At 44.6% G+C, this 18365-nt stretch overlaps 1 protein-coding gene across 1 annotated transcript in view; it reads right to left on the bottom strand.

The window, feature by feature from the left end:
• Positions 1-2914: 2914 nt before the first annotated feature.
• The window catches only part of LOC126235427 (hematopoietically-expressed homeobox protein hhex), a 419468-nt gene continuing 404017 nt past the window's right edge, over positions 2915-18365 (bottom strand). The window contains exons 8-9 of the mRNA XM_049944151.1: positions 3657-3943; positions 2915-2999 (exon numbers count right to left, since the gene is read on the bottom strand). Coding sequence (XP_049800108.1) covers positions 2915-2999; positions 3657-3943 — 372 coding nt within the window. The remainder of the gene's footprint in view (positions 3000-3656; positions 3944-18365) is intronic.

Genomic DNA, 18365 nt, shown 5'->3' with positions numbered 1-18365 from the left:
CTCTAGAACTTAGAACTACTTAAAGCTAACTAACCTAAGGACATCACACACATCCATGCACGAGGCAGGATTCGAACCAGCGACCGTAGCGGTCGCGCGGTTCCAGACTGAAGCGCCGAGAACAGCTCGGCCACATCGGCCGGTTCCGTCGTTTCTAGGTCCCCAGTTAACATACAATACAATACAATACAACTGCTCTCGAAAGAACAGATACCGTTAATGACCGTGCAGCTTCTATAGAATAAATGATAATTGAAACCCTCAGCTGCCGACAGGTGTTGTTGATATACTACGATTGGGACAGCTGAAAATGTGTACCCCGACCGGGACTCGAACCCAGGATCTCCTGCTTACATGGCAGTCGCTCTATCCATCTGAGCCATCGAAGACACAGATTAATAGCGCGACTGCAGGGACTTATCCCTTGCACGCTTCCCGTGAGACCCACATTCCCAACTGTCCACAATCTACATACGTAATGCTCCTAATAGACATTTGCCCATCCACATATTACTCGCGCCAACGAAGGTGACGATTCCCGTAAGAGTTCGGTCAAGTACGTAGACTGGGGACAGTTGGGAATGTGGGTCTCACGGGAAGCGTGCAAGTCGCGCTATTCGTCTGTGTCCTCGGTGGCTCAGATGGGTGCCGGCACGGTAGCTCAGCGTGTTCGGTCAGAGAGCTATTTGGCCTCTGTAATAAAAAAACTGAGTGGAAAGATTAACACACGAACTTGAACGGATGTCAACGACCAAACACAACTATCAACAACGAACAAACGGAAAAAAATGATGGATAGAGCGTCTGCCATGTAAGCAGGAGATCCCGGGTTCGAGTCCCCGTCGGGGCACACATTTTCAGCTGTCCCAATCGAGTTATATCAACAACACCGATCAGCAGCTGAGGATTTCAATTAATTATCATTTACAACGAAATACTTTGCATGTTATATCTTTGTCACTGTATTATCATATCGATTACGTCCCATATAATATCATGGATAGCCGCATAAATTTTTAGGGGGTGGAGGAGGAAGGCAAAACTACGAAATTACTGTTTTTGACATAAACTGATTGGTAAGTTTCTAGACATCTGAGCCGCGCGGGATTAGCCGAGCGGTCAAGGCGCTGCAGTCATGGACTGTGCGGCTGCTCTCGGCGGAGGTTCGAGTCCTCCCCCGGGCATGTGTGTGTGTGTGTGTGTGTGTGTGTGTGTGTGTGTGTGTGTGTGTGTGTGTGTGTGTGTGTGTTTGTCCTTAGGATAATTTAGGTTAAGTAGTGTGTAAGCTTAGGGACTGATGACCTTAGCGGTTGAATCCCATAAGATTTCACACACATTTGAACATTTTTCTAGACATCTGATATCACAAGAACTATATCTTGAAACGCGACAGAACCTTGTGTCTAACAAAGTAGTTTGTTATCCATGTTGTCTGAGAATTCTGCAACGAATGAAGACACCGTATTCCGCGCTCAAGCGAGGGGGTGAGGGGAAGTGTATCCGCTTGCCCGGGGTTGTGCGGAGACACACTTCTCACAAGGGAAACTGCCCACCGCACTCCACGCAGATTTAGTAGTAAGATGGTCCAGTAGATAATCCGTCAAAAACCGAACACAGATCAAGAACGAAACCAGGAACAAGGTTACTGAACTGTGAAAAAAGAAGCAAAATAGTGAACGGTCAAAACTCAAAATGTGTAACGTCGCGCTAATTTGAATAGCTACGGCGTCGTTGTTGGACAAGGGGAGACACTGTTCAAATCTCCGTCGCGCCCATTTTTCTTCCCACAAAATTATCAACTGTCCGTCCGCTTACTGACGGGTCTGTTTGCTGTATTCGTTTGCAACAGCGAGGTACAACGAAGGGACCTCCAGACGTACGTACAACCTATCTGTTCTACACAAGCACCACATGTTATGACTCTTGCGTTCCGTTTTGGAAGTTTTGACAGTTGAATTCCTTTCTTCTAACATAGTTAACACCCTTTTATTTCTTGTTTTCATATCTGTGATAGGTCTATGCAACATTTCGTTTGCTCTCACTATTCATCACAAGCCGGCCGCTGTCTCCGAGTGGTTCTAGGCGCTACAGTCTGCAACCGCGCTGCTGCCACGGTCGCAGGTTCGAATCCTGCCTCGGGCATGGATGTGTGTGATGTCCTTAGGTTAGTTAGGTTCAAAATGGTTCAAATGGCTCTGAGCACTATGGGACTCAACATCTGTGGTCTAAGTCCCCTAGAACTTAGAACTACTTAAACCTAACTAACCTAAGGACATCACACACATCCATGCCCGAGGCAGGATTCGAACCTGCGACCGTAGCAGTCGCGCGGTTCCTGACTGAGCGCCTAGAACCGCTAGACCACCGCGGCCGGCGGTTAGTTAGGTTTAAGTAGTTCTAAGTCTAGGGGACTGATGACCTCAGCTGTTAAGTCCCATAGAGCTTAGAGTCATTTCAAACATTTATGCATCGCATTTACTTGCGACGGTAATATATTCTCATCACATGACTCAGATTCCATAACGAATGTATAGTACGACAGTAATTGGAAAGGCTACAGAAGGGGAACACACGTCAATGAACGGACGAACATTTCATAAGTTTGTGAAAAAAAATGGGGCACGAGGGAGATTTGAAGACAGATCTCCCGCTCTGCAGTCCAACACCGTACCCACACAACGACGAGACCATAATGCTTGCAATGCCTTCGATGTTGCACATATTGGAGCTTGGACCGTTCACTGTTTGTATTTTGCTTCTTCTTTCACAGTTCAGTACACCCTCCTCCTGGTTTCATGCTTTATCCGCGTTCAGTTTTTGAGTGGACTATTTTACCACTATATCTAGGGGAGGGGGGGGGGTGCGAAGGGGAGTTTGCCTCGTGAAGAAGAGGCATTTCTACGTAGCCTGGGGCTCACGGTAAGATAAGTAGCTTTTCTCGGATGGCATACAGTAGGTAGGAGACATGAAGATGTGTTGACTTATTGCTGATCATTCGTCTGTGCAACATACCGTAGAGCTGTTACAAGATGATTAGTTATAGCTGTTGTTTCTAGCTATTTTTGAGCCGCACATTAGTTTCGTAAAATAAAGTAGCCCAGTGTCAGTGTGAGTTATCATCGACTGACAATTCACTTTACGTAATTTTGTGTGTTACGTGATATTTGAACAGCACTGTAATTATTGTGCAACATAAATGATGACATCACTCTACATAAAATGAACGATGGTTGTTGTCCTTCTATTGCATATTACTACTCTACTAACACTGTGAAAAAACTCAAGGTACCACAACTGATAGGACTGTTATCGGAACTGCTTATTTACACAGTGTCGTTGTTCTTGGATTGTTATTTTCTTGCCATGCTCTGTCCAGTGGCATTATCCCCCAAAGCTACCGTCACTGAACGCAAACAGAAGAATATGTCAGAAATGTTCCGATTTCCCACTTAGCAAATCATTTTCTAGTGTCCACAGCTCCACTCACTGTCTCCATATGACAGTATGAAAATCTGCAAATGGCAGCAGTGAACTACAAATAAAAAATGACAATCTATAAATAAACCCATAGCAACAGGAATACCAAAATGCAAAACAAAAACGCTACAGATCTTACGCACCGACCTAATATGTACTCGTAGGACGGCGGCACCCACCTGGGACTGTAGGACGCGGGCAGCGAGTTGGCCTCTGCGCCCGCCGCCGCCCCCGCCGCTGACGCCTCCGCCAGCAGGGGAGGCAGCGGGGGCGGCGCCTCCGTCTGCTGCGCCGGCGCGGGGGCGGAAGCGGACGCGGAGCCGGGAGCGCCTGGCGCGCCGACGTCGGCGTCGCCAGCGTCGCTGCAGCTCAGCGGTGACCGGCTCGTGTCCGCGTGCACCACTGGCGCAGACGTCGACGCCGCCTCCATGTCCTCTACAGGGCTCGCTCCCTCACGGGACTCCACCTGCGCCCAACCAAAATCCAAGTGGACTCTTAAGCCGGCGTAAGTAACGAGGAGATGGCCTCTTGACACGGCCAACCGATTCGGCTATTTGGCAGGTCACTCGTGTACAACCAAACGGAAAAGACTCGTTTTTGAGAAAACCACACTAAAGTTCGTAAAGCACAGTCAACTCAAAATTGACAAGGTCGGTAGATAATCAAAAACTGAACACTTTTCTTGATGCTACACTAACGGAAAAACAAATCGCAATACCAAAAATTAATTAATGTAGAGTAATGAAATTTCGGGAATACATTTGTCAAGTTAACATAGTTGAGTGATTAACACTGTCAGATCGTAGGTTAATGTCAGCGTGAAATAAGCCATTGCAAATGTGAAATGCTGGTGCATAATAATCGGTGTAACCACCAGAATATTGAATGCAAGTATGCAAACGTGGATGCACTATGTTGCACAGGTGCTGGATGCCAGTTTGTGGGATGCAGTTCCACGCCTGTTGCACAAGGTCGATCAATATAGGGAAGGTTAATGCTGTTTGTGGATGACGTTGGGGTTGTGGTCCAATGATGTCCAATATGTACTCGATTGGAGACAGATCTGATAATCCAGCAGGCCAAGGCAACGTGTCAAAAAATGGTTCAAATGGCTCCGAGCACTAGGGGACTTAACTTCTGGGGTCATAAGTCCCCTAGAACTTAGAACTACTTGAACCTAACTAACCTAAGGACATCGCACACATCCACGCCCGAGGCAGGATTCGAAACTGCGACCGTAGCGGTCGCTAGGTTCCAGACTGTAGCACCTAGAACAGCTCGGCCACTCGGGCTGGCGGCAACATGTCGACACACTGCAGAGTATGCTCAGTTACAACAGCAGTAAGCTCGCGAGCGTTATCCTCCTGGAAAACACCCTCTGGAATGCTGTTCATAAATGACAGTACGAATCATCAAATTGACGTTCAAATTAGCTTGCAGTCAGGGCGCGTGGGATAACCACGAGGGTACTCCTGCTCTCATACGAAATCACATCCCAGACCACGACTCCAGGTGTAGGTCCAGAGGATCTGCAGGCAGACAGGTTGGTTGCAGGTCCTCAACTGTCCTCCTCGTAACCAACACACGGCCATCACTGGCACAGAGACGGGACCACCCCTCGCTTGGAGCGAGTGAAGTCGCAAATGGCGCTGGGGTCAGCAGAAAGCACGCTAAGGGCGTTTGGCTTGCAGCTGAAGTAATCGATTTGTTATTGTTCGTTGCATCACAGTGGTGCCAACCTGCTCAGATTGCTGCTGCAGATGCAGTGCGATGTGCCAGAGCCACACGCCGAACTCGGTAGTCTTCCCTTTTGCTACATGGCCGTCCGCAGCCCGGTCTTCTTGCCAACGTTCATTCTCGTGACCATAGCACCCAGCAGTCATGTCCGGTGGCTACAATCCTGCCAAGTCTTCCTGCAATGTCGCAGAAGGAACAACCAGCCTCTCGTAGCCCTACTAAGCGACCTCGTTCAAACTCAGGTGTTGTCGCCTTAAACGCATTTTTTATTACCACCACCTCACCATGTCTAATCTCAAAGATAACTAAAGCTGACGATCGTTACTGCGTGTATTTAAAGCAAATGTAATTTGCATCCTCAAGGTGGCGATAGTAGTGCCACTCTTACACGATAGGCGCGATATTTTGAACAGATATCATTTTCAGAAGTAGAAACATGCCTGCCAACTTTCCTTTACGTCGCACAATTCCTTCTTCGTGTTGCGATTTTTCTCGTCAGTGTATATGGGATCCGCAAACGCATATTTTCCTGGAAATCGAGGACAAAGAACCTTTTTTTACTGGCGCGTATCATCCTGTAAGGTGAATGCTGTACAGTGATTGCGCCTTTTTGGTGTAGCGACCAAAGCATTTGGCTGAGGAGCAGATAACCTGTGTTCCAGTCCCAAATGCATTCATCCTCTAATTTTGATTTGTATTTTTTTCCGTTTACAAATTGGTAGGAATATGAGAATTAATAAAATAAGGAAGGCAAATAAATTTTTCAAATAATTTGTAATAGTAAATTTTGAGCCTCTTTATATGAAAACAATTCTGTATGCTTGGAAGACGAACGTTCGATGCAATTTACCGGATAAAGGAGAAAAACGAAACCTTGGCGCATCATAAAATAATGTATTCGTACACGACGTAATATTTCATCACCTGTTGGCCAATGTTTTCCCGTTCTTATAAAGAACATATGATTAATTGGGTCCTCGTTGTATACAGGAGGTTAACTGTTTAATCGACTCGTTTAAAAATGATTATGTCACCTGATACTAATTCGGTAAATTACAAATTAAATTTACAAAAAATATCTTCAGAATGTATTAAATAAAAAGTAATAAACTTTTTTAATGCCTAGGCAGGTTTTTTTTGGGGGGGCCTCATACAGTTACAGAACGGTAACTAGTTTAGTTGTCCTTTGCGGGAAGGTGTGCCCGAGCTGTTCTAAGCGCTTCATTCCGGAACCGCGCTGCTGCTACGGTCGCAGGTTCGAATCCTGCTTCGGGCATTGATGTGTGTGATGTCCTTAGGTTAGTTACGTTTAAGTGGTCCTGAGTTCTAGGGGACTGATGACCTCAGAAGTTCAGTCCCATAGTGCTCAGAGCCATTTGAACCATTTTAGTTGTCCTTTTTTTTCCCTCATAAATTAAAGTGCGCTAACTAATTCACCAGTGCTTTAGAGATGCTTCAATTGTGTAGCGAAAAAACTTGTGATCTAGACATTAAAAAAATTTTAAATTAAAAAAAAGTGTATATGTATATCATAAATTACATTAAGACTACTGTCTCCTCTCCGATAATGTCAGGCCTCATATATTGAGGACATTTTAAAACCAAACGTCACTGACAAAAATTTTTGCCCGACATTTGATTCCTGGGGTGGATAAACAATACTGCCGTGTATGATAGCATTTTTATAAGTGGCCATCGCCAACCGAATTTTTTGGAAATTTGTGGTAAGGTTTTATGGGACCAAACTGCTGACGTCATCTGTCCCGAAGCTTACGCACTACTTAAGCTAATTTAAACTAACTTACGCACGCTAAGGATAACACACGCACCCATACCCCATGGAGGGCTCGAACCTCCGACGGGGGGAACTGCGCGGACCGTGAAAAGGCACCCTAGACCGCGTGCCTACCCCGCGTCAGCCGATTTCCACGGTAGTAATAGTACCACCGAAGTGTACACCTGTCTCCCAGCAATATCTACATCTAAATGGATACTCTGCAAATCACATTTAAGTGCCTGGCAGAGGGTTCATCGAATCACCTTCACAATTCTCTATTATTCCAATCTCTTATAGCGCACGGAAAGAAAGAACACCTATATCTTTCCGTACGAGCTCTGATTTCCCTTATTTTATCGTGGTGATCGTTTCTCCCTATGTAGGTCGGTGTCAACAAAATATTTTCGCATTCTTGGGAGAAAGCTGGTGATTGGAATTTCGTGAGAAGATTCCGTTGCAACGAAAAACGCCTTTCTTTTAATGATGTCCAGCACAAATCCTGTACCATTTCTGTGACTCTCCCGTATTTCGCGATAATATAAAACGTGCTGCCCTTCTTTGTACTTTTTGGAAGTACTCCGTCAGTCCTGTCTGGTAAGGATCCCACACCGCGCAGCAGTATTCTAAAAGAGGACGGACAAGCGTAGTGTAGGCAGTCTCCTTAGTAGATCTGTTACATTTTCTAAATGTCCTGCCAATAAAACGCCTTCCCCACAACATTTTCTGTGTGTTCCTTCCAATTTACGTTGTTCGTAACTGTAATACCTAGGTATTTAGTTGAGTTTTCGGCTTTTAGATTAGGCTGATTTACCGTGTAACCGAAGTTTAACGAATTCCTTTTAGCACTCATGTAGATGACCTCACACTTTTCGTTGTTTAGGGTCAACTGCCAATTTTCGCACCATTCAGATATCTTTTCTAAATCATTTTGCAATTTGTTTTGCTCTTCTGATGACTTTATTAGTCGCTAAACGACAGCGTCATCTGCAAACAACCTAAGACGGCTGTTCAGATTGTCTCCCAAATCGTTTATATTCATAAGATACAGCAAAGGGCCTATAACACTACCTTGGGGAACGCCCGAAATCACTTCTGTTTCACTCGATGACTTCCCGTCAATTTCTATGAAGTCTGACCTCTCTGACAGGAAATCACAAATCCAGTCATATAACTGAGACGATATTCCATAAGCACGCAATTTCACTACAAGCCGCTTGTGTGGTATAGTGCCAAAAGCCTTCTGCAAATCCAGAAATACGGAATCGATCTGAAATACCTTGTCAACAGCACTCAGCACTTCATGTGAATAAAGAACTAGTTGTGTTTCACAGGAACGATGTTTTATAAACCCATGTTGACTGTGAGTCAATAGACAGTTTTCTTCGAGGTAATTCATAATGTGCGAACACAATATATGTTCCAAAATCCTGATACATATCGACATTAACGATATGGGCCTGTAATTTAGTGGATTACTCCTACCACCTTTGTTGAATATTGGTGTAACCTGTGCAACTTTCCACTCTTTGGGTACGGATCTTTCGTCGAGCGAACGGTTGTATATGATTGTTAAGTATGCAGCTAATGCATCAGCGTACTCCGAAAGGAGTCTAATTGGTACACAGTCTGGACCAGAAGACTTGTTTTTATTAAGTGATTTAAGTTGCTTCACTACACTTCTACCTAATGGGATAATGTTATTATCGAAATTGTTGAAATTAAACTAGCAACTGATCCCATAAATAGAGAAGCAGGTTTTTGCATAAATTATTCTTAGAATCCCTCTCTGTCTTTGCTCAAGTAACAGATGGACGCAGTTAATACTACTGGCTCACCAGCTGGTGATGAATATTCACTATCGATAACTTCTGACGACGGTCATCTTTGGTTGTGTTGTGGCATTAGTTGTTTACGATTTGTGTTTTGTGGGGGGGGGGGGTCTTTCTGCATACTCTGTATTATGGTTCTTGCTCGGTCAGCTCTGGGTTTGAATTTTTACTACTGGAAAAAGAAAGAAGAACATCTTGACACAAGTGACTAAGGCAAGCCATAATTACACGTGACACAACAAGGGGGCAGTTGCATCAGCGCTGCCGACAATCCAGGAACAGCGATATCACCCGAAAATGTTGCAAGCTTCGGAGCAGATGTTCAGCTCCAGAGGCAGTAGTAGCCAGTTTCCGTCTGTGTTTGCAACATTGTCAGCAGGATGCGACAGCATTGGCGTGAACCGTTTCTGCAATTGACGGAGATTGAGCGAGGGGTATAGTGGGTCTGCGGGAAGCTTGATGGTCATATAGCAGAATTGCGCTACACGTAGAGCGAGAGATCTCCACAGCACATCGATGTTTTCACCAGTGGTCAGCAGAAGGCGCACATACCCTGCGTCCGGACAGCGGCAACGCGTAAATGCACCCCAAGAGCGTCGCATATGACCAACTGCCGTATTGGACCGCACCAAGACTTCACAACAAAATAGTGACACTGTCGCTATGAGGGCATCAGCGAGGACTATTCGCAACTGTTTCTGTGCAGAAGGGCTGCCATTCCGCGTGCCTTTAGGGCGTCTTCCGCTCACGCCCCAACATCATGCAGCCCGCCTCTAGTGGTGTCGCGATAGGCGCTTATGGAAGGACGATCGAGAACTACTTACTTATATTCTGTGATGAGTCGCTTCTGCTTTGGAGCCAGTGTTGGTCGTACGCGTGTGTCGCGTGGTGCAGGTGAGAGTGTATACGACAGAGGCACCCAAGGCCAACACCTGGCTTCGTAGTGTGGGGAGCGAGGTCTCATAACGGATGTTATTCTCTGGTGATCGAAGAGGCTAAACTGAACAGTGCACGGTACATCCAAAATACCATTCAACCCGTCCTGTTACCATTCTTGTGCGATATGCTTTTCCAACATGGCAATGCACGACCACATGTATCCCCTGATACCCAGCCTGCTGTCCAAGGTGTACGTCAACTGCCATAGCCAGCACGATCCCCAGTTCTGTCTCCCACTGATCATGTTTGACAGAGAATGAAAGGTTGTAAGTGGGCTGCTTCTGTGTTGGCAGCGCTATGTAGCGCTTTGCATTGGATCTATGACTGCGCTTTCTTTGTAAGAGACTCTGTGGCTGGTTGGAGAAGCTGTTGGAAGCTAATCGCCAGTAGTGTTGGGCAGTTGGAAGTTAGTCTTCATGCAGTGATGGAAGTACTGTTGGGCAGCTGGAGCTGAACAGCGAGCAGTGATGGATGTTAGATGTGAGAAGTTAGTATTGATGGGGGGTAGAGGTCTGAAGTGTTAGCGTAGCCTAACGACCTGGAAATATTCCACTTGGAGATTGAAAATTATTCATGATTATATATATTTGTACTGGATGTCAATGGCGATTTAGATTCGTGTCTGAACTGGATGTCACATTATTAAGGTAAACAATACATTATTTGGCTTGCAACAAAATCTTTCCTTTGCTAACTACATGCCTATTAGTAGTTAGTGGTTTTAGTAGTCAGAATCTTTTATTTAGCAGGCAGTATTGACGCTCGCTGTATTGCAGTAGTTCGCGTAATGACGATTTTTGTGAGGAAAGTGCTTCATGAAATGTATAGGTTATTGTCAGGATTGCTTCTTATTCAGGGCCATTCTTTTGTATTGATTATTTGAAGCCAGGTTGTAATCTTTTTTGAGCGGTCAGATTGCGTTGCGCTAGAATATTGTGGGTCAGTGCTGATATGATTTAAAAAAGTAAAGAGAAAGTAGGTTCACTTGCATTCAATTTCACCCATCAGTTTTAAGTAAAATATTTTAATAAAGAAGTTTCAAGGTCAACATGCACAGTCTGCGAGACCGGCAGGAAATGTGGCCCACTTGAGGCACCACAGGCGGAAACGGTATGGCAGCCATTCCGCAAGACCACATGCGTCACCTCTACAAACGTCTCTGCCTGCCTGCATTCCTGCAAAAGGAGGCTATATTCGGTGCCAGCGCTGATATTTCGCACGCCCTGTCGACAGTACTCAGATGTGTATGGCTCTGTCGGTGTGATCCGTCGCTTTTCTTATTCTTTTTTTTTTCTTCTTCTTCTTCTTCGAGTCATGCGGCCCGCCACCAATTCCTCTCCTGTGCAAACCTCTTCATCTCAGAGTAGCACTTGCAACATACGTCTTCAATTATTTGCTGGATGTATTCCAGTCTCTGTCTTCCTCTATAGTTTTTGCATTGTACAGCTCCCTCTAGTACTACGAAAGTCATTCCCTGATATGTAACAGATGCCCTATCATCGTGTCCCTTCTCCTTGTCAGTATTTTCCACATAGTCCTTTCCTCTCAGATTCTGCGCAGAACCTCGTCATTCCTTACGTTATCAGCCCACCTAATTTTCAACATTCATCTGTAGCACCACGTCTCAAATGGTTCGATTCTCTTCTGTTCCGGTTTTACCACTGTCCATGTTTCTCTACTGTACAATGCTGTGCTCCAAATGTACATTCTCATAAATTTCTTCGTCAAATGAAGGCCTATGTTTGATACTAGTAGACTTCTCTTGACCAGGAATGCCTTTTTTGTCAGTGCTAGTCTGCTTTTGAATTCCTCCTTGCTTCGTCCGTCATTGGTTATTTGGCTGCCTAGGCAGTAGAATTCCTTAACTTCATCTACTTCGTGACCATCAGTCCTGATGTCAGGTTTTTCACTGTTCTCATTTCTGGTAATTCTCATTACTTTCGTCTTTCTTCTATTTACTCTCAGTCCAAATTCTGTGTTTATTAGACTGTTCATTCCATTCTGCAGATCTTTTAATTCTTCTTCAGTTTCACTCGCTTTGTTGTACACATCCTCAATAGTGCGTCAATAAAATTTCCCTCTGCTGCGTTGACCAAATCATGGTGATCATTTTTTCGTTTTTCAGTGGAATAAATGCACAGTGTTCTCTCGTTGCACTTGTGCCTTGAAATTGAGGGGGGTGTTCATCTATCGAAACATCAGCAGTTGTCAAAGACGTCACCTTCCTGTATTCCCGTAAGTTGTCTGAGCAAGATAAGGCAAGACTGCACTTTCCCCTTGATGTCCTAAGTACGTCGCTACAGAGGGTGGTTCTCCAGTGAGCACATTCTCCACTTCTGTCACTCACTCAAAAACCTGGCAATGGGGTTACCAGGAGACTGGCATGCCACCACTCACTAGCCACTACTGTTGATGGTCTCAGGCAGGCTAAAAGCAGCATGGAATGACGCATCCGTATCAGTCGTCCAAGAACTGTTCGATTCTGTGCTCAAGCGTCTCAGAACCGCTGTTGTTGCCTGAGCTGGCAGCCCTGTACACAGAATTTCACACCCTATATAGCCCCACATTACCTACATATCTAATCATTTACTCTGCTACTATAATGAACATGGATGATAAGTACAATTTCATCATTCCTGATGTTGCAATTTTAATGGCCGACAGTATAGCCATAGAAGAAATCCCCGGAAAACTGGTGCTACTAGAATACTGAAGTTCATCTGACCGAGGAAAGAGCAGTCTAGGCACTGCGTTCGGCGCTACTGTACTTCAGTCACTGCCAGCACAGAGAATAACGGCTAATCTCGTCTTTCCCGGAGAGTCCTCGGGCGAAAGTAATGGATACGTCCCGCGAGCTAATGAATGACGCGGGCGCCGCTGATATTCGAGTCCGGGCGTCGCGAGTACATAAAGCGGGCGTGAGTTACGGCGGCGGTAAATGGCGTGTAAGCAGCCACTTAGCCGACTACTCGGTCTTGGCCGACCGGGACGCCTCCGCAGAATTAATCCGCGCGCGGCGCTGCGGTCGCTCCCGGGGTTAATCACGTGAAGTGCGAGCAGTCTGAAATATGGTGCCGCCGCGCGCGCCGCAGCAAGTTTTGCGCGAGAATTATCGTCTTCGAATCTTGGAATAATTTAGGGCGCTAATTAAAATGAATGCGCCACAGCCGCAGCTGCTAACATCTTAGCAGATGAGGACAAGGAGTTGCTGTACACGCGGCAACAGCCGTCTCCTGCGGCCGGGGGAGATCTTAATTCTGGCGCACTAATAGTAATTAACTACGCGCCGCTCTGCCCCGTCTTCCACCCACGCTGGTGGGCCACAACATTAAGACCACTGCCCACCGCGACACTGAACACTGAAATTTGGCGTTACGGGCACGTGGCACGGCGAGGAAAGTACAAGATTCGTTCAATAATCAATGCCCTGGTTTTCTTTACTGTTCTTAATACGAGGCCCATTTTTAAATTAATAAAAATAAAACACCTAGACTTTTCTTAGCAGTTTTACAGGGCCTTTCAATAAGCAGGTGGGTTTTATTCGGGATTTCAATACTCCATATTATTCCCCACTCTTCTGGCTACAAAACTATATTTTTCAATATTCTTTCCATTCAATGGGACGGCCTTACAGGACTTGACTGAGAGGGCGTGTATACCCGCATGGTACCACTACCACTCTACTGGTCGGCGTCGTCGCCAACGACTTGCTGCATCGATACGAGACTGCCCCATCATCGACGTATTGCTTGCCGCGGGGTGAATCCTTCATTGCGCCAAAGAGATGGAAGTCGAAAGATACGACATCCGGTCTGGAAGGTGAATAAGGAAGAACAGTCCAACGAAGTTTTGTGAGCTCCTCTCGGGCGCGCAGACTTGTGTGAGGTCTTGCATTGTCGTGGAGATGGGAAGTTCGATTGAATCCTTATGGCCACGAACACACTGTAGTCTTTTTTTTTTTTAATTTCCTGAGTGTAGCACAGTACCGTTGCATTAACTTTATCGGCTGAGGATGCGGGTTTGAACTTTTTCTACGGAGGAGAGGTGGTTTGGCGCCACTTCATGCACTGCCGTTTTGTTTCTGGTTCCAAGTGATGAACCCATGTTCGGCTGTGACGAGGCTCGAAAAACGAATTGTCACCATCAGCCTCGTAACGCGCAAGCAATTCCGGACAGATGGTACTTCCTTACTCTTCTTGGTCTTCTGTTAGGTGGCGAGGAAACCAACGGGCGCATACCCGAACTGGTGGATGAGTGTGTCAGCACTGTCAACAGAGACGTCCAGTTGTGCAGCGAAGTGTTTGTGATTTGTCGATCACCTCGAATGAGAGTGTCCACACAGATGCATGCGGTCGACGGCACGTGGAGATCGGACAGGTTTGCGCGACCTTGTTGCGATGAAACCAGACGCCTCGCTCAGCGACTCACCGTGCTTTTGTTCACTGTCCGGTCTTCGTAGATATTCTGCAAGTGCCTACGAATATCTGCGATGCTCTGTTTTTCCGCCAAAGGAAATTCAATGACAGTAGTCCGCTTGGAACGCACGCCCGTTACAGACGCCATTTTAAAGGCTACGTAAAGCGCCGCCACCTATCGGAACTTCGTGAAACTACTCAGGCTAAAGCGAGGATATTCCATGATGTCCCGCAACAAATATCGCGATTTTTTCAACCAAAGCTGGTCGAGGAAAAGAGATGTCTTACATCACTTATTGAAAGCCCCTCGTATTTTTTACATGAAAGCCTGCACGTTAATCTACTTTTCTACACAATTACCATCAACATTAAGGGGCTCCGGAACGCCCTATACTTGCAATGTTAAAATAACGCTTATAAATTACATCTTTCCTCACAAAGTATTTGAGGTAGGAAGTTGAACTTTTTACAGATTATTTATTGGAATATGGGCTACAACTTAACACAGGGATTTTACAAAATTTTAGTTCAGTTATTAAAGATGATTTTTTTTCAATTGTAATGAAAATTCACAAAATTTTTTTGCAATTTTTTATTTATATATTCAAAAATATACAGTTTTTTGGAAAAAGGCTGTGTTAAATTATGCAGAAGGTACTGTGTAACATTTACTGAAAGTTTGAAACAAATATGTTTGGAAGATCCTTAGAAAACATGTAATTAGTATGAGAAAATAAAAGTTTTGGGAATCGAGCGACAAAGATTGGATTAACTTTTTAGTGCATTCCAGGTCCATAGGATGGATTATCCTCATCCTCTGCAAACTCCTCCTCCAGCTTCCTCTTGTTCCTCCTCCTGCTTACTCTTGCTTGTATTTCTAGACTCTTTACAGCCCTGTCTGCAGCCCGAAGGCGTTCCTTGTCTAAAGCAAGCATCGCTCGTACCATGTTAGAACCTATCTTCATTCCCATATTTCTAAATACCTTGCACCTTACAATGTTGCCATCATTGAAAGTCGCAACAGCATCATACACACCAAAGTGAAGTGTTTCTATTCCAACAAATACAGTCTTGGGGATTCTCGACCATATAACACTATTTACACTTTCATTGGGGTTTTGAGTTTTTCCGTGAATACACTTTTTCAACAGTTCAGGTGCTGCTAAGTCTCTGAAAATAGGTTTTATCACCTCCATTATTGCATGAGGCAGACTATGCTTATGAGTGTACACTTCACCAGTTAGCAATCCTTTGTTATATTTACACCAACTGTCTTCTTCTGTGGGACACAAGCTATGTTGGGGATTTTCATCGGTTGAAGAAGTATGAAAAAAAAGAGCTCAAACAGCCTTCTTCATTTCGTCGACACTTTGTGTATTTTGCCTAATAGCCATTCCATAATAGTTCTGTATTTTGTCAATTACACTGTCAGTTAACCTTCCCTTCCCATCCAACCCTTTACCATCACTGAGTTTTTGTTTTTTGTACGAAGCTTTCAGTCGCCGAAGTCTTGTTCCCATTCGCTTCTGTACGTGTCCAATACACTCAAATTTCTGCACTACAACATCACCATAGGGCTTCAGTCCTTGAACATGTTTGAAACTTTTAGAATCACCGTCACCAAGGTAATTAACATATCGCACTTTATCACACGCCTCAGAACGCTGGAATATACTGGCAACACCAGCCACTTCCATTCCTCCACTACTGCCACTATAGTTAGCTTTGCAATTATTTTCATGTGTACCTTTATATTTTTGTGGACATCTACAATACTTTGATATTACTGCTACATCTAAATACATACTGGTGGCAGTTACTACACCATGAAGAGATGTGTGTCCCCGTTTATGCCAGGTACCATCGAACGCTGCAGTCAAATCTCTGTTACCATTATTTTCCATTACTGCCTCTTCCACAGCGTTCTTCATAGATTCTATACAGACATCTTCTACTTTAGACCCTATTAATTTATTATAGGTCGTAAACTTGGTTGGGGGATTTGGAAGATTCATGATGCCACAGAAAATTGCACCTGCAATAGCACCCTTACCAACTGAACGCAAGGAATAAACAAATCTAATGTTGTGTTCGTAGATTTTGCTACCATTTTCTTCAGTTGCAGTTACTGCAACACTGTTCCAAAAGGTGGTCATGTATGAACACTTATCACACTTCAGTTGTAATTCACTAGCAAGTCCTACGTGCTTTATTATGGAGAGTTCCAGACCAACTTCACTACAATGAATACATCTTACACAGTTTGAAAAAATTCCTTTGAGAACCGACATATCAAATATTTCATTCACATCCGATTCGCCCATAAAACATTCATAGTTTTCACTTATTGAACCAAGCTTCTTCTGTGAAGTATTTTCTTTCCCACTTTGACTGCTATGGGCAGGTGTACTTGAGAGGTTAGGTTCACTCACTTGCTTATCGTCTTTATTGTTTACAGTAATAAAACATACCTTTGGCTTTCCAACATTTCTCCTTTTGTTAAAAGCCTTCAGAGGATTTCTAATAACTTTACTTTTACTCATTATTATACTTCAACAAAACAGAGACTCAAGAAACAGAATTAATTACGAATATTTTCGAGATAACGACAGAGTAAATAAACATGAAACAATCGACAATCACACCAGCGATATATATTGAACCATCACAGGTTAGCCACAACACATACTTTATCTCACATCACTAAAATGTACCTGATGAACACGGACGTTAATAATAACACCATTTGACAGCAGTTTAACAGCGCCACAGTGGGTCACGCCCATGTAGAACACATTTCAAAAAAAATTTAAAAATAGTTGTAGTCTTCGGAATTGAATAAATTATATATCTATTAAAAGGTAATAGTCTGCAGATTCAGAAAACGCAAAAAAGTAAAAATTGAACTTTTCATGATTTTGAGCCTTTCCGGAGCCCCTTAAGGTACTTATCGTATCGCACAATCACCTTTTGAATACCATCCTCGTAGACATCTGCCGCCTGATTAGACATACACTGCAACACGGTCATTGATATCTTCACCGTCGTCGTGGCGGCGACCACACAGATGCTCCTTCAAATGCAAGAACACGAGGTAGTCTCTGGACGCTAGATTGGCGCTGTACGGACGGTGATCACCTTGTTCCCAGTCAAATGATCCGACCAGCTCCTGGGACTGATTGGCCGCGTGTGGACGGCTACTGTCATGTACCAAAACGATCCCCTTAGTCAGCATGGGATAGATAGATATTCAGAGATCACAGGCCCTGCAGACCACGCCCTGCTTCCACAAACTGCCTCCATTTCTTCCTGATTTGTGCACGGTTCCTCCAGGTGTCTTCAATTGCCAGGGTGCTAGGTCCTTCGCCAGGTCGTCCATCCAGCGCTGCCTTGGTCGTCCAATGGGGCGTTTGGTATTTGGTTTTCCCGCTAGTGCCGTCTTCGCCTGTCCTCCATCTGGCTTACGGACCTCATGGCGCACCCATTGTATTCTTTTCCTCTTTATCTTCTGTAGGATAGTTGGTTGTCGCATCAGAAGGTAGATTTACCCGTTTTCCCTCCTCCATTTTCCGTTATCTAAAACTGGTCCCCATATCTTCCTCATCACTCTTGTTTCAAATATTTATAGTTTTTCCCTTTCTCGCTTAGTCATACTCCATGTTTCTGAACCGTACATTACTGCTGGGCATATCACTGTATTGTAGATTTTCATCTTAGTGTTCACTGTGATCGATTTAGAGCCAAGCGTCTCTCTGAGGCAGTGCTTGCAGTTCGTTCCCACTGCTATTCTTTTCTTGATGTCCATTTTTATGTTGTTGTCCGTGGTAAACCAAGATCCCACCAATTTGAACTAGTCTACTCTCTTGAACCTCTTGCCATCTATCTCTTAGTCAGCATGCCAAGCCTTTATTCTCGATTGCTCTGCGCAGTTTTTTTGAGGTCTCATAATAAGCTGCAGACTTTATTGTGTCACCACGAGGCAAAAAGTCTGGAAGCAGCACCTCCATACTGTCTCAGAAAAACAGTACACACGATTTTCCGGGCTGAAATTGCTTGCTTGAACTTTACTTTCTTGGTTAATGTTGAACGTCGCCATCCCATTGATTGTTGTTTTGATTCAGGTGTAAAGTAAGGCATTCATGTTTGGTCGCCTGTGACGATTTGGATTAAAAACTCGTCATCTTCCTCACT

This window comes from Schistocerca nitens, chromosome 2 (genome assembly GCF_023898315.1).
Source record: "Schistocerca nitens isolate TAMUIC-IGC-003100 chromosome 2, iqSchNite1.1, whole genome shotgun sequence".
NCBI classification, from domain to species: Eukaryota; Metazoa; Arthropoda; class Insecta; order Orthoptera; family Acrididae; genus Schistocerca; species Schistocerca nitens.
This window is presented reverse-complemented; position numbering and strand designations above follow the sequence as displayed.